Consider the following 14,927-nt stretch of genomic DNA (forward strand, 5'->3'; position numbering starts at 1 on the left):
TGCAGGTCAGTATGACTGTAGGTGTAGGACAGAATGACTGTAGGTGCAGGTCAGTATGACTGTAGGTGTAGGTCAGTATGACTGTAGGTGCAGTTCAGTATGACTGTAGGTGTAGGTCAGTGTTACTACAGTTTTACACTATTACATTCTCCTGACCATGTTCACCCTCATCCAGGTCCTGAGTTACATCGTCTTCACCCTATTATATTATATTACACTATTAGATTCTTAATTACAATGGAATTTATACTGGCTTGTAGTATATGTATGCAAAAATATTTATTTTCAAGAATTTTCAAAGATTCATCTTAAATATATGTAGGTACATATATATTTATATATAATATATATTATTATTTCAGTACAATTTTCTTTGTATATATGTACGCACATATATGTACACATTAATACATTCTTTTTACAATGTATAGTATATATAGAAGGTAATGTATATATCTGTATAGGACTGCAATACAATAAATCATCAATTAAAATATATTTTAAACATATAACCTCAGAATAAAAATAAAGTTGTTGTAATAGTATAATCATAGGAACAGAAAGTAAAACTATTAATCATTTTTCAATTCAATGTTTTTTGTTTGTTTGTTTTACTCTTTAGAGATTTTTTTATCTTTACTGTTGGGATATGAGGATTTAATGATCTCATCCAGACCTTTCTCCTTTTCATCCAGTCTTTCATAGGACTACAAATCTTCAATATTATAACTGGAGTTTTTCTTACCTTAAATGTCCACTGAGAAGCTTTTGGGAGCATCTAGTGGTTGGACTGAATTTTGCAACTTGTTTATTGAGATTCAAAAAAAAAAAAACTTTACACATTTCCTATCACATTTAATATGGTTTAAGAGGACAAATCATTGGATTTTGGTAGTAAGTCTTTGAATCAAGTGAACAAGTCACTGGGTCAGGGACGACAGTGACCTCTGTGTAGCCTTACCTAGGACTAGAGAAAGGAGATCATATATTATCTTAGACCCATTATTCACTGACCCACACATACTTCCTGACAGTTTCCTTTTATGAAACTCAAACTAGGTGTCATCGTGATCTACTCAGGTCGTCTTCTGTGGGTGAGTTTTAGCGTTTGTTGCACAGAACAGAGTTTTCAGGTACTTCCTGAAAGTCTTGTCTCGCAGCCCGTAGACGACTGGACTGATGAGTCGAGGAAGAACGTGAACCAATATGGAGACACTGAATCGAATGTCTCGGAGTGCATTAGGAAACAGCAGCAACAAACTTTGCATGATCGGGTTATATGCGTAGGTGAGCAAACATAGCAGCAGCTGGAAGCCGTGCAGGAGAACGGTGTTCCTGGCCTTTTTAGCATCGGCGGAGGCCGCCTTGGCGGCGCTGATGATCATGAAGTAGGTGTATAACAGAATGAACCAGACCAGGACCATTAACACAATGTTAAATATATATCTCTTTTCCTCCCGAGAAGGATGTCTGAAAACCATTGGTGTGAGAATGTCAGTGTTGCTACAGTTGTAGGTCAGTATAACTATAGCTCAAGGTCAGTATGACTGTAGGTGAAGGTCAGTATAAGTCTTTGTGACAGTCAGTATACCTATAGGTGAAGGTCAGTATGATTGTATGTGTAAGTCAGTATAACTCTAGGTGAATGTCAGTGTTGCTACAGTTGTAGGTCAGTATAACTATAGCTCAAGGTCAGTATGACTGTAGGTGAAGGTCAGTATAAGTCTTTGTGACAGTCAGTATACCTATAGGTGAAGGTCAGTATGATTGTATGTGTAAGTCAGTATAACTCTAGGTGAATGTCAGTGTTGCTACAGTTGTAGGTCAGTATAACTATAGCTCAAGGTCAGTATGACTGTAGGTGAAGGTCAGTATAAGTCTTTGTGACAGTCAGTATACCTATAGGTGAAGGTCAGTATGATTGTATGTGTAAGTCAGTATAACTCTAGGTGAATGTCAGTGTTGCTACAGTTGTAGGTCAGTATAACTATAGTTCAAGGTCAGTATGACTGTAGGTGAAGGTCAGTATAAGTCTTTGTGACAGTCAGTATACCTATAGGTGAAGGTCAGTATGATTGTATGTGTAAGTCAGTATAACTCTAGGTGAATGTCAGTATTGCTACAGTTGTAGGTCAGTATAACTATAGGTCGGTATACCTGTAGGTGAAGGTCAGTGTAACTGTAGATGTTGGTCAGGATAACTGTAGGTGTAGGTCAGTATACCTGTAGGTGAAGGTCAGTATGATTGTAGGTGTAAGTCAATATAACTCTAGGTGATTGTCAGCATTACTACAGTTGTAGGTCAGTATACCTATAGGTGAAGGTCAGTATGATTGTATGTGTGTGTCAGTATAACTCTAGGTGAATGTCAGTGTTGCTACAGTTGTAGGTCAATATACTGTAACTATAGTTCAAGGTCGGTATACCTGTACATAACTGTAGGTGAAGGTTAGTATAACTTCAGTTGTAAGTCAGTGCACAGCTTTTAATGACAGACAGTGGACAGTGGTGCTCACTCACTCACACGCAGTGTCATATTCAGCACTTTTGTGAGCAAACTACAAACTGAAGTGATGCAGATTTGTTATGCAAAAGGGTGCGTCTGGAGTGCATGTGCAGTAGTTTTTCACCATTGTGTTAACATCATCTAAATATGTGAGTTGCACACCCTCAGAATATGGTAACCATGAGAAAAAAAAATGAAGCTTGCCATTGTCAGTTTCAACATTTCCTCATTGTAAATACACCAGAAATAGAAAACAATCATTTTTCACAAAACCTCCAAGAGTCCAAGTCGAGTCTGAGGTCTCTGTGTGTGCAAAGTCTGAGCCGCAAACTCGAGTCCCCATCTCTGGTTGTAGGTCAGTATAATTGTAGGTGTAGGTCAGTATCACGGTAGTTCTAGATCAGTTTAGTTGTAGGTTCAGGTCACTATAACTCTAGGTGTAAGTCAGGACGACTGTAGGTGTAGGTCAGGACGACTGTAGGTGTAGGTCAGGACGACAGTAGGTGTAGGTCATTATGATTGTAGGTGAAGGTCAATATGACTAGATGTTGGTCAGTATATCTTTAAGTGTAGGTCAGTATGACTGTAGTTCTAGGTCAGTATGAGTACAGGCGTAGACCAGTATGACTGTAGTTCTAGGTCAGTATGAGTATAGGTGTAGGTCAGTATGACTGTAGGCGTACGTGACCTGGTGTTTGCTGAAGGTGTGGACCAGAGTACTGTTGACGTAGTTGATGCAGATACAGAGAACCACAGTGACGACATTCTTGAAGATGGCTGTTTGGATGTCTTCTCTGTCAACAGACGTCAGAGAGGTGTTTGAGGAGTTCATCAGTCTCTTCTTCTTCTTCTTCTTTAAACAACTTCACTGCTGAAATTCTTTAAATAGAAACGCACCACAAACAAAATCACAACGAATTCAACTGTATTGCTCTTGTAAGATAAATAAAAATAGGATTTTTGGTAAATCAAATCAAAATAACCAAAAAGTTCAACCTCTCTAAATATTTGTCTTATTGTGAGTTATGGTAGTTGTATGGTTGGTATGTTTATAGCCTACAAATATTTATCTTTTTTTACTTACTAATTCTCCAATTTAATTTATTCATTTACGGAGTAAAACAACATAGTATTTATTATTTCTGTAATCTATTTCTTACACAGACTTAAAGTACACAAACCTGGTCACAAAGTATGAGCTTTTGTTTGGGTAAAGTGAGTTCTTAGGATAATCAATTTAAAAATATTTTATAATTTATTTTATTTATTTAATACAATATTTCATTGGACAAAATAAAACTAGTACTTTCCAATGCAGTAGTGGTATTTGTTTTGTATCCTGAATATGTTACAGATTTAGGAGCAGAAGCAACAAATGTAGGGCAGAGAATGGTTGCAAAAAAATGTTTTATCCTAATCATAAAAAAAAAAAATTTCAAGCAGACATCTATAAAATTCTTTAAATAAAAAAATACATTTAAACATTTCAGCTCCTTACAATCAATGTTATTTTCGTCAGAGGTAGGGTTTAGGTTTCCTTTACATTTTCAACATTTCTAATTGATATGGACATCATTTGAAAATATTTTCTTCAAAAATATGTTTCTCCTATATTATTTTATTTTGTAAAACTTTTAGAAAATTCTTAAACAAATCAGATCGTATATATCTATTTAGAGAGAAAAAAATGGAATAGCATTTAGTTGTATGATTGTAAATTAACATACAAACAAAATAAATTCACAATATTTTTCTGATTGTTTAAAACAGACATAAATGAAAACGATTGTAGTGATTCAATATGAAATTTAATTCTTTTTAATTTTAGCAAAATATGTTTTTTCTAATAAAAAACAGAACAGAAGTTACAAAATAATTAAATTGCTACAAAATAACTGTAGAATAAACAAAAAAACATTTTGCTCAAATATGTTCTTAACAGAATCAGGTCAACACACACACACACACACACAGACAACATGCAGTGATCAGTATCAATGCAGGTGTGTTCTAAAACTCACCATGTAGATGGTAGTGAATCAGAGTCGCTCTGATTCGCAGCTGGACGTAAACTTATATTCACTGCTGATGGCATGACGTAAACGGGTGTGTGCTTGTCACACACCTGACGCCACACCAACAAACATTTGCTCTGTTTTAGTTTGTTTTTTGTTTGTTTGTTTTTAGGCGTTACTCCACTTTCCCCTGCTGATCTAAACCCCATTCAACCCCATTCAGGAGGCACTTGTTTACTTCCTGGTACTGTCTGTGGTTCTTGCTACCAGTAGTAAGAATTCACATGGTTTCTTCCTTTCACTGTAGTACAGATAAAGTTCCTAGTTCTTGTAGTAAGTTCCTTTGGTGAGAGCAGACATTGTTCCTCTGTCTCTGGTTTCTGGACATTTCTACTTCTACTTCTACTTTCATGGAATGTTCCAGATCTCTGGTACTGAATTAACAATACCATTTGTATACTAACGCTTTCCTGGGTTTCTATTACCGGCTAGCTCTTAGTATTATTTCTTGTTGATGGTGTTACAGTTAACCAGAAAACCTGACTGGTCCATGGTCTGTTTTTCCTGTGCTGTTGCCTGTGGCTACGGTTGCCACAATTTCCCAACTATAAGTCGCTATTTTTTTTTTCCTAAACAAAAATGAAGTTCATACCGTTAGCGACCAATGACTTCTCTGGTAGGCTACTGTGTGTCATACTAGTAGCGTATGTCTGTCGGTGAACGGCTGTGTGCGTAGATGTGTGTGGGGCGCACCGAAAGAGAGAGAACGGTAGCGAAAGCTGAGAGCGGTTTGAGCCCTGTCTCCCTTGGTTATACAGGAGCTGTTAAAACTCTGTTTTTGTTCTGTTGTGGTCGGTGTGGCTGATAATAAAGACCCCAACTTCCCTGTTTCTGTTTACCTCTGCTGTGGACAAGCACAAAGTGAAGGGAGTTAGCCTCGGAGCTAATGTTAGCTTTGGCCCTGGTTCGGTTTCCCCTGTGCATTCCAACTATGGTTGGGGCACCGAAACAGGAAAGAACGTGTAATCAGCCCTGTCACAGGCACTGTTTGGAAAAAAAGCATTTATTTATTGTTAAAGAATCATTACATTTTCTTTTGAAATTTAGTGGGTGTGGCATGTATTCAGGTGCGTTCAAAAATTAGGGTATTTGTTTGCATGTAACTTTGTGGAGTCGCACAAGTTTTCTGTTCTGGGACACACATTTTTTTTCTAACCTCTTTGACTGATTTAAACGAATTGAATTTGCTCTTTATGTTTGCAGATGACGCTGTTCTTTTTTTTTTCTTCTTTTATTTCACATGAACATTGAAACTAATCCTATCTTAAATACTTCCATATATTTAGTTAAAACAAACAAGTAAATTGATCAATACTACCAACATACAGTATTTCCCAGAGCGAACTCCCAAAAGGGGGGGTAATAAAGTTCACATCTATCTATATGTAGAAGATTTTTAGAAAGCATCTTTGTACAAGTAGAAAAATTCTTTGTGACTAGAGGTGACCCATAGCGCCACCTGCCTCCTACTATAATGGACACTGTCCACTAGTATGTGCACAGGAGAATAAACAAATATATATTTAGACTCAAATGCTGCCTTATAATCACAGAATAGACTACATGAGAGTCACTCACAGCCCGGAGCCCAATAAATACAATACAAAAAAAAACATTTTAAACTCAAAGATATATTTAACACATTTAATACACAAGAACTTATGTGGAGAAATATCCTGTACCAGTCACAAACTCAGAGAAGGTTATTATGAGAAGCCATTTTTTAACACTCACTCAACTAGAACTTTGAAGTGGGCGTAGTGTAGGTGCAGCCTAAATACATTGGTAAAGACCGGAACTGTATCCTAATTCTCAGTCAGTACCAAACACAGGTCTTCAAGAGTTTTTAAAGAGGCTAAATCAGCGTTGCTGTTTGGACTACAACGGTCCACTCCCTGCACTATGATGCATTTTTACAACTTCACTGTAAAAGGACACTGCCTTCATGGGCTGCAGAATCTGAATCAGGACAGCGCCTACGTGGGCTGCAGAACACCATCTAGGTCTTCTGTGGGTGAGTTTCAGCGTTTGTTGTACAGAACAGAGTTTTCAGGTACTTCCTGAAAGTCTTGTCTCGCAGCCCGTAGATGACTGGACTGATGAGTCGAGGAAGAACGTGAATAAATATGGAGACACTGAATCGGATGGCCAGAATTCCTTTAGGGAACAGTAAAGCCAGACCTTCCATGATCAGGTTATAAACATAGCTCAGCATACACAGCAGCAGCTGGAAGCCGTGCAGGAGAACAGTGTTCCTGGCTTTCTTGGCATCTGTTGAGGCTGCCTGAGCGGCGCTGAGGATCCTGATGTAGGTGTAGAACAGAGTGAGCCAGACCAGAACCAAAAATGCATTGTCCAGAATGTTTCTCTTCTCTTTGAAGTACTGGTGTCGGAAAATTGTGTTGGAAAGGCAGAAAACTCTAGACTGAAAAAATTCCAGGGATTCAGTAGCGACGGCAACAAAAATATCTGGCAGGGTTGAAAGTGAACTCAGCAGCCAGATGATACCCATGGCCACGTAGGTTTTCCTGACCGTGCAGATTCGTGAGTGTCTAAGTGGGAAGCACACAGCGATGTAACACTCCACTGCCATCACAGCCAGGGTGAGAGGATTGTTAGTACTTGCTGTCACACCAATATAAACCATAACCATACAGAGGGAGACGTTGAGGGTGAAGACGATGTAACTCAGGACCTGGATGAGGGTGAACATGGTCAGGAGGATGATGTCGTTGATGACCAGGTGGATGTAGAGGATGTAACGAGGGTTCATGTTCAAAACCTGTGACAAGACAGATAGTTACAATACTGAGGTCAGGATCATTGGATACAGCTATTGTACGTGTAGGTCAGTATAACTGTATCTGTAGGTTAGGATTTGCGGATCTTTGAAACGTGGCGCACTGCAAATGTATTTAAGACGAAGACACAGGTGAGTGTGATCGCAGTGATGTCAACACAGGCCGGAGGGAAGAGAGACAGACAGTCCTCACAAGTATGACTGTAGGTCATTGTAGGTGTAGGTCAGTATGACTGTAGGTGTACGTGACCTGGTGTTTGCTGAAGGTGTGGACCAGAGTACCGTTGACGTAGTTGATGCAGATACAGAGAACCACAGTGATGACATTCTTGATGATGGCTGTTTGGATGTCGTCTCTGTGGACAGACGTCAGAGAGGTGTTTGAGGAGTTCATCAGTCTCTTCTTCACTGCTGAGAAATTATAATAAAAATAAATGAAATTTTTTTTTTCTACTAAACTACAAGCATATTTCCAGTGTATAACACTGGGCCGGAGCACTACTAACACTATACCCTGAAATAAAAACACATTTCACCTAGAATTCTAGGGCTTCAAGTACAGTCTGGCATGTAGCCTACCCCAGCAGTCCCTAACCTTTTTTGTACCAAGGACAGGTCGGCTGGTATCAGCCGTTAACTGCAGAGTCTTTTTAAAATTTTCATCCAGTCTTTTTAAATGAAGTTTTTTTTTTTTCACTGTGTCCCACTGCGGCCTGCTACCAAATGACCTACAGACCGGGGACCCCTGTCCTACACTAACCCGGACCAAGGACAATTTGGGTACAATCACATATGTGACCCATAATTGTTAGTGTTACCTAGATGGCTGCTAATTAAGTATAAAAGTATACATGGGCATAAAGAACCATATGCAAATTGTCTTAATTTCTGACAACATTACGCTATTTTTACACAAGGTGATAGTTTTACAGTGCAGAAGACAGAATACAGAACAGAATAAAAATAAGAAAAAATAAATATAACACTAGAAACAGATTTAAGTTCCAAGGTCCAGTAAACCAGTTTAAGAAGGTGGGACTTGGCTGATTCCAGAAATGGAAGTTGGTCTGTCCACAGGGGGCAGCAGAGTCAAGAATTAGACCAATGTACTGATCTCAAAAGTCTGGCCTAAAACATCTCTTGAGGAGAAAAATGAAAATAAAGTTCCGATCATGATGATGCCATAAATGAAAATAGAATAGAGTAAAACACAGTAGCTCCACAGATGCCAAAAAATACACAAACTGATATCATAACAGCAGAACTTTTATTGTCGTAGTAAAACACAGTAGCCAAAAATACACAAACTGATATCATAACAGAAATGAAAAAAAAACCCAGAATGACAAAAGTGTAAAGGACTAAACAAAATCTAAAAATCCTTCAATCTGTCCTATGAAATCTTCTCATTTTTCCGGTTGGGCTCCTAAAGTAAACTAAACACAACACCCATGTCTGTTTCAGGTCAGTGTATGTCAGAGTATTGGATTACGGATTAGGATTAGAGTGTGACGGAGACAACTACTATTATACCGTCAGTTTTCGTGGATCAAACACTGAAGTCACAACGATACAGACCGACAGATGTTAAAGTTTAGTCATCAGTGAAACAGTTTGACATCGTCAGAAAACACAAACATACTGTAAACTTTAGGTTAAAAATAGCCATATAAAGATTTCATATAAATATTATTATTATTATTATCACACAGCTGTACCTGCATAAAAGTTACACATTAAAAAGAGATCTAAACCTTCAACCTGTGCTCAATAAAGACTAGATGGACAATAAAGTGCATATAAATGAATGAAAACATGAATTAAACGATGTAAAAGAAACACTTTAAAAATGTGTTTTATTTTTCAAATGTATTAATTTAAATCAGGCATCCAAGTGTGAAACTCACCTGAGTTATGAACGAGACCAACTCTTCTGAGAAGTCAGGAGTAAAGGTGACATTTATAGACGCGATATAGCAGAGGTCATGGTATTAACACGTCTGTCCATGTAGGTGTGCTTGTGTGTGTGTGAGAGAGAGAGGGAGAGAGAGAGGGAGAGAGTGAGAGAAAGAATCATCGTCCATTTTCAGACAGTTTTAATGAAATACAGAATATGCAGTTGTATACTTTTTCATTTTCAAGAGGAGGAGTATGGTGGTCTGTTGACCCTAAGGGGGTCTGACCAGAAATATTTCCAAATTGAAATAGAGCTATAGATGGCAGTACAGCAGCCTAAAGATTCTGTATATACACAAAGCATAAACAAGAGTTAGCTATCAACTAAACAACTGAGCTGTATTTAGCATAAAGATAGCTATGGGTTAGCCAAATAAAAACTTAGAAATAACTGTAGCCAACATGACCATGAGACAACGTCATGTGATGACTTTTTAGCTAAAGAATAAGAAACTATTCAATTCATTTAGCTACAGGACAGAACCAGTGAGAAGACAACAATGTGAAGCTAAAGAACACAATGTTTATTTTTCTACATATCTGCCTTCTCTACATTTTCATCTGTCAACTACATTCACAGGTTACTACAAACTCAGTACAGTACATTTACAGATATCAGGACTGTTGTAGCTAACGTTAGTGGTTACTACAAACTCGCAGTACATTTACAGATATCAGGACTGCTAACGTTAGCTGTGTTGTCTGTACCAGAACTGTCACAGCTAACATAAGTTGTGGTGTCTGTACCAGGACTGTTGTAGCCAACGTTAGCCTTGGCGTCTGTACCAAGACTGTTGTAGCTAACATTAGTTCTGTTGTCTGTACCAGGACTGTTGTAGCCAACGTTAGGCTTGGCGTCTGTACCAAGACTGTTGTAGCTAACGTTAGCTCTGGTGTCTGTACCAGGAGTGTTGTAGCTAACATTAGCTGTGTTCTCTGTATCAGACCTGTTGTAGCTAACGTTAACTCTGGTGTCTGTGCTCGTATATTATAGACTTGACAAACTGCAGTGTTAAGAGAACTCTTGGTTTGCTGATGACTCTCGCTGCAGTTTTTTCATAATGAACTAAAGTGCATTATTGCCCCCTACTGGATGAATTGTGGAATGGGGTACTGGATCTGAGAAAGATAATTATCATATTTTAATGCATTATTTTGTCTTTAGTCACTTCACAACCAAATCAACCTGTGAAGTTCCACCCCTGGATTATTGTCGTCCTACTTCCCAGAATTTATTTCTTGTCTACTTCATTGGGGTCTTTTTGTAGTCCTTCTAACTTGATCCTGTTTTGTCAACATCAGTGTCTTCATGTCTTCCTGCCTCTCCTACCATATACTTTGTAAACGTTTTTTCCATCCCATTGTCGGTCTTTACTTCATAAAGTCTTAGATGTGAGCTAGCTTCTTAACAGATCAGCAGCAGTTTGGTGGTGGTACATGGTCTGACACCAGCTCTCAATATGCAGGCCAGATACTTTTTCAGGTGCTGTCTGAAGGTCTGGTCTCGAAGCCCGTAGACCACTGGGCTAATGAACCTAGGGAATATCTGGACGCTGATGTACCAGACAAATAGGATCTGGATGTAGTTTTTGGGGAACAACGAGAACAGGGCCTTGTTCACATGCTGGTAGATGAAGGTCAACATGGACATCATCAGCTGGAAACCGTGCAGCAGGATGGTATTCCGGGCTTTGCTGGTGTTTCCGTCGCTGGACTTGGTTTGTTTGGCTGCTCTGGCAGTGAAGAAGATCTTGAAGTAGGTGAAGAAAAGCGTGGCCCAAACACCAAACAGATAGAGGATGTAGGACACGTCCTGTTTCTGTACAAGCACAGGATGTCTGAACAACTCCTCCCGAGAACAGAAGATGTTGGAGTGAAGGACGCGAACGGTCTCAGAACTCAGGGTGAAGAAGATGTCGGGCAGTGTGGACACAGAGCTCATGACCCAGATCCAGCCGATCAGAATGTAGGTTCGTTTGACAGTGCAGAAGCGGGCGTGCCTGAGCGGCAGACAGACAGCGATGTAACACTCCACCGTCATTACGGCCAAGTTCAACGGAGTGTTTAAAGTGGTGTACACAGCAGCGGTCAGCAGGAGGCAGCAGAGTGAAGCATGGATTCTGTGGAAGACGTAGCTGGAGACGAAAAGGCAGATGGTGGCGGTGAGCTGAATCATGTCATTCACCACCAGGTGGATGAAGAGGATGTAACGAGGAGTCAAGTAAAAGATCTGAAAAATAAATAAGTTTTAGAAAAAAGATACAGCTTCGACTTAGCCTAAGGATAACCTTGGATTGCCGAAGAGGATGTAACGAGGAGTCAGGTAAAAGATCTGAAAGATAAATACGTTTTAGAAAAAAGATACAGCTTCAACTTAGCCTAAGGATAACCTTGGATTGCTTCAAGTAGATAATATATCTGAATGCTAACAGAAGCAGAAGTAATAGCCAAATGCTTGCCAATGTACGGTACAAATGGGTAACATTTAGAAAACAAGAACATTTACACTAATGATGCATCTTTGAGCATGGTTTGAACGAAGCAATTCGTAAAGTGTTAGCAAAAAAGCTCAGACAGCTAACATCAGCTGAGGTGTTAGGAAACCTTAGAATAGGAAACATTTATTCAGGTGTTGACTGTCTACGTAAGAGCACTGGCAGCTAAACAAAATCAAATCGAGTATTTCAATGTTAGCAAGAATAATAATGATAAATTATTTGTGACGAAGATTAGATGTTAGAGAAATACGTCAACAGTTAAACTGTAAATGTCACTCCGATGCTAACCCAGAAGGAGCTAGCTAAGGTAGCTGAGAAGTCAGTGACGTAGAGAGGCAGAAAGATTCCTTGTAGCTGGCGGAGTTCTGATAACCCAAAGCGATGCAAAACTCTAATACTGTGCTCTAACTTTAGACAAAACCGTAGAAAACAACACAACAGCTAAAGCTAGTTGTCTTCTGACCTGGTGTTTCCTGAAGGTGTGGACCAGTGTTGCGTTGATGTAGTTGATGGTGAGACCGAGAAGGACGACAATTATGTTTTTGACCACAGCGACTTCCTTAGAATCCCGCTGACTGACTGAAGACACGTTCGGCGAGGAGGAAAAATTCATGGAGGACATTTTCAAAGATCTGAGAGACAGAGACGAGGACAGAGACATCGCCAGTGAGAGAGACAAAAACAGAGACAGCGAGACAGTGACAAAGAAGATTTGAGACACATCATTTAAATAAAACAACATCAAGATTCGTATGAAAGAGAAGAATAACAACCTGCAGCAAAGGTGACGGTAGTTGTGGACTGAGCCCGGTGGCAGAACAGACCACAGACTTTAACACTGCAGCTGACGATGATCTCATGACGACACCATCACGTGTGTGTGTGTGTGTGTGTGAGTTAAACAAGTTGTACAACTGTAAAAAAAAAAAGACGAAAACTCTTTTTGTTAGATTTTATTTGAACTCTATGAGGATGGAAAAAAAAAAAAAAAAATACATGTTCACCTCATAGTATGAGAAAAACAGTGATTTAAGTCCAAATGAAATCTCCTACAGAAAATCTATGATTTTATCTCACAGACCAAACATCATAAATAAAAACAGTGATTTTAGGTCAGACCATACGTCGCAGATAAAATTAGTGATTAGTGACAGACCAAAGACCATAGAGAAAATCTGTGATTTTAGCTCACAGACCAAACTCATTGAGGAAATCAATGACTTTAGCTCACAGATCAAAGTCCCGTGAGAAAATCAGTGATTTTAGGTCAGACCATACGTCACAGATAAAATTAGTGATTAGTGACAGACCAAAGACCATAGAGAAAATCGGCGATTTTAGCTCAAAGACCAAACTCATTGAGGAAATCAATTACTTTAGCTCACAGATCAAAGTCCCGAGAGAAAATCAGTGATTTTAGATCTCAGACCAAATGTCATTGAGAAAATGTATTTATTGAATAGTATTTATTTATCATCTTTTCTTAGTTCTTCTGATCCCTCAGAACCCTCAAGACCTGTCAACTCTAATCAGCAGATGTTTTTTCAGATGCTTCCTGAAGGCGTTGTCGCGTACACCGTAGATGATGGGACTGATGGATCGAGGCAGGATCTGAGCTATGACGTAGACAGCGAAGAGAGAGTCGGTGTAGTTCTGAGGGAACCACAGAAACAGAGCGTCTTTTAACGCAGGGCTAGCATAGCTGGTCATGCAGAGCAGGAGCTGGAACCCATGGAGGATGATAGTGTTTCTGGCCTTCCGTCCGTCTTGACTCGTTGTTTTTACCGTGAACAAAATCCTGAAGTAGGTGTAAAAGATGACCATCCAGACCAAAGCCAGGAACAAAGCGTAACTGATATCCCTCTTCTGGATGATCCGAGGGTCTGGAAACACAGTATGCCTCAGACAGAAGACCCGGGAGTAGAAGAAGTCCACGGGCTCCATGGCTAAAGTGATGAAGAGGTCCGGAAGAACCGACAGCATGCTGGTCGTCCAGATCAGACCAATCAGAAACCAGGTTCTCCTGACGGTGCAGATGTGGACATGACGGAGGGGGAAGCAGACGGCGATGTAACACTCCACGGCCATGCAGGCCAGGTTCAGAGGAGTGTTCTCCGTGGTGAAGAGGGCGATCAGGATCAGGACGCAGCAGACGTGGACCTGGAGTCTGTAGATGACGTAGCTGATGACGAACAGGATCACGGACAGCGTCACTTGGATCATGTCATTCACCACTAGGTGGATAAAGAGGATGTAGCGAGGGTTTGTGTAGAAGACCTGGAGAAACAAAATTAACAGAAAATCAACATGTGAAAGGATTAGGACCTTGGAGGAAGTCTGTGGACCAGATCAGACAGGTTCATGTGGGCCACACGGTCAGGTCAACGATAGGGTATAGAGTCTGACCCGGATCAAGACCTGTATGAGTTTCGTACATAAACGCAAAACCACAGGACAAGAACTTGGAATATAGTTCAGCTGTCACCAAATTTTTATGTACCAAGAACCAGTCGGCCGGTATCAGCCTTCAGTGTTGACCAGTAATATTACATTTTTGCAGTAAAACATGGGATGAAGTAAATTAGTAAAACTACAGACCGGTACCAGTACACAAACCGGGGGATGCTTTAGTTGATCTGCATCAGGTCAAGGGTTGGGTTTAAGATTAGGACTAATTTTAGGATTAGGACTAGGGTTAGGATTAGAGGTGATTTTTTCAGCTGAGACCAAAGTCCATTGAGAAAGTCGGTGATTTTTGCTCAGACCAAAGTCCATTGAGAAAGTCGGTGATTTTTGCTCAGACCAAAGTCCATTGAGAAAGTCGGTGATTTTTGCTCAGACCAAAGTCCATTGAGAAAGTCGGTGATTTTTGCTCAGACCAAAGTCCATTGAGAAAGTCAGTGATTTTTGCTTAGACCAAAGTCCATTGAGAAAATCAGTGATTTTTGCTCAGACCAAAGTCCATGGAGAAAAGACCCAGCAGTTTGCTCGTGTTTTGTGTAGGTTTACAAACATCATTTCAGTGTTGTCTACAGTCAGTCACAACACCATGTTCATCACGTTCTCATCCACCTGATGTTTGCAGAAGGTGT

At 39.7% G+C, this 14,927-nt stretch overlaps 4 protein-coding genes across 4 annotated transcripts; all 4 read right to left on the reverse strand.

Annotated features, from left to right (window-relative positions):
- Positions 1-809: 809 nt before the first annotated feature.
- Positions 810-3,535, reverse strand: LOC112487731 (uncharacterized). The gene is made up of 2 exons (XM_025060072.1): positions 3,179-3,535; positions 810-1,525 (listed from the first exon to the last, which is right to left on the reverse strand). Exons 1-2 carry the CDS (start codon positions 3,336-3,338, stop codon positions 1,077-1,079), a joined length of 609 nt encoding a protein of 202 aa, XP_024915840.1. The 5' UTR covers positions 3,339-3,535; the 3' UTR covers positions 810-1,076.
- A 2,704-nt stretch (positions 3,536-6,239) lies between these two features.
- Positions 6,240-7,487, reverse strand: LOC103386766 (olfactory receptor 1-like). Its single transcript, XM_025060405.1, has one exon. The coding sequence runs from the start codon at positions 7,352-7,354 to the stop codon at positions 6,581-6,583; it is 774 nt and encodes a 257-aa protein (XP_024916173.1). The 5' UTR covers positions 7,355-7,487; the 3' UTR covers positions 6,240-6,580.
- Positions 7,488-10,268: 2,781 nt separating this feature from the next.
- Positions 10,269-12,700, reverse strand: LOC103386767 (olfactory receptor 51B2-like). Its single transcript, XM_008321175.3, has 2 exons — positions 12,299-12,700; positions 10,269-11,567 (listed from the first exon to the last, which is right to left on the reverse strand). Exons 1-2 carry the CDS (start codon positions 12,575-12,577, stop codon positions 10,743-10,745), a joined length of 1,104 nt encoding a protein of 367 aa, XP_008319397.2. The 5' UTR covers positions 12,578-12,700; the 3' UTR covers positions 10,269-10,742.
- A 644-nt stretch (positions 12,701-13,344) lies between these two features.
- LOC103386768 (olfactory receptor 52R1-like) lies at positions 13,345-14,184 on the reverse strand (the record flags this gene model as incomplete). Its single annotated transcript, XM_008321177.2, has 1 exon — positions 13,345-14,184. A coding segment is annotated over one exon (840 nt), but the record flags the coding sequence as incomplete, so codon positions are not given.
- Positions 14,185-14,927: the final 743 nt, after the last annotated feature.

The sequence above is a fragment of the Cynoglossus semilaevis genome, chromosome 11 (genome assembly GCF_000523025.1).
Source record: "Cynoglossus semilaevis isolate Cse_v1.0 chromosome 11, Cse_v1.0, whole genome shotgun sequence".
Lineage (NCBI taxonomy): Eukaryota > Metazoa > Chordata > Actinopteri > Pleuronectiformes > Cynoglossidae > Cynoglossus > Cynoglossus semilaevis.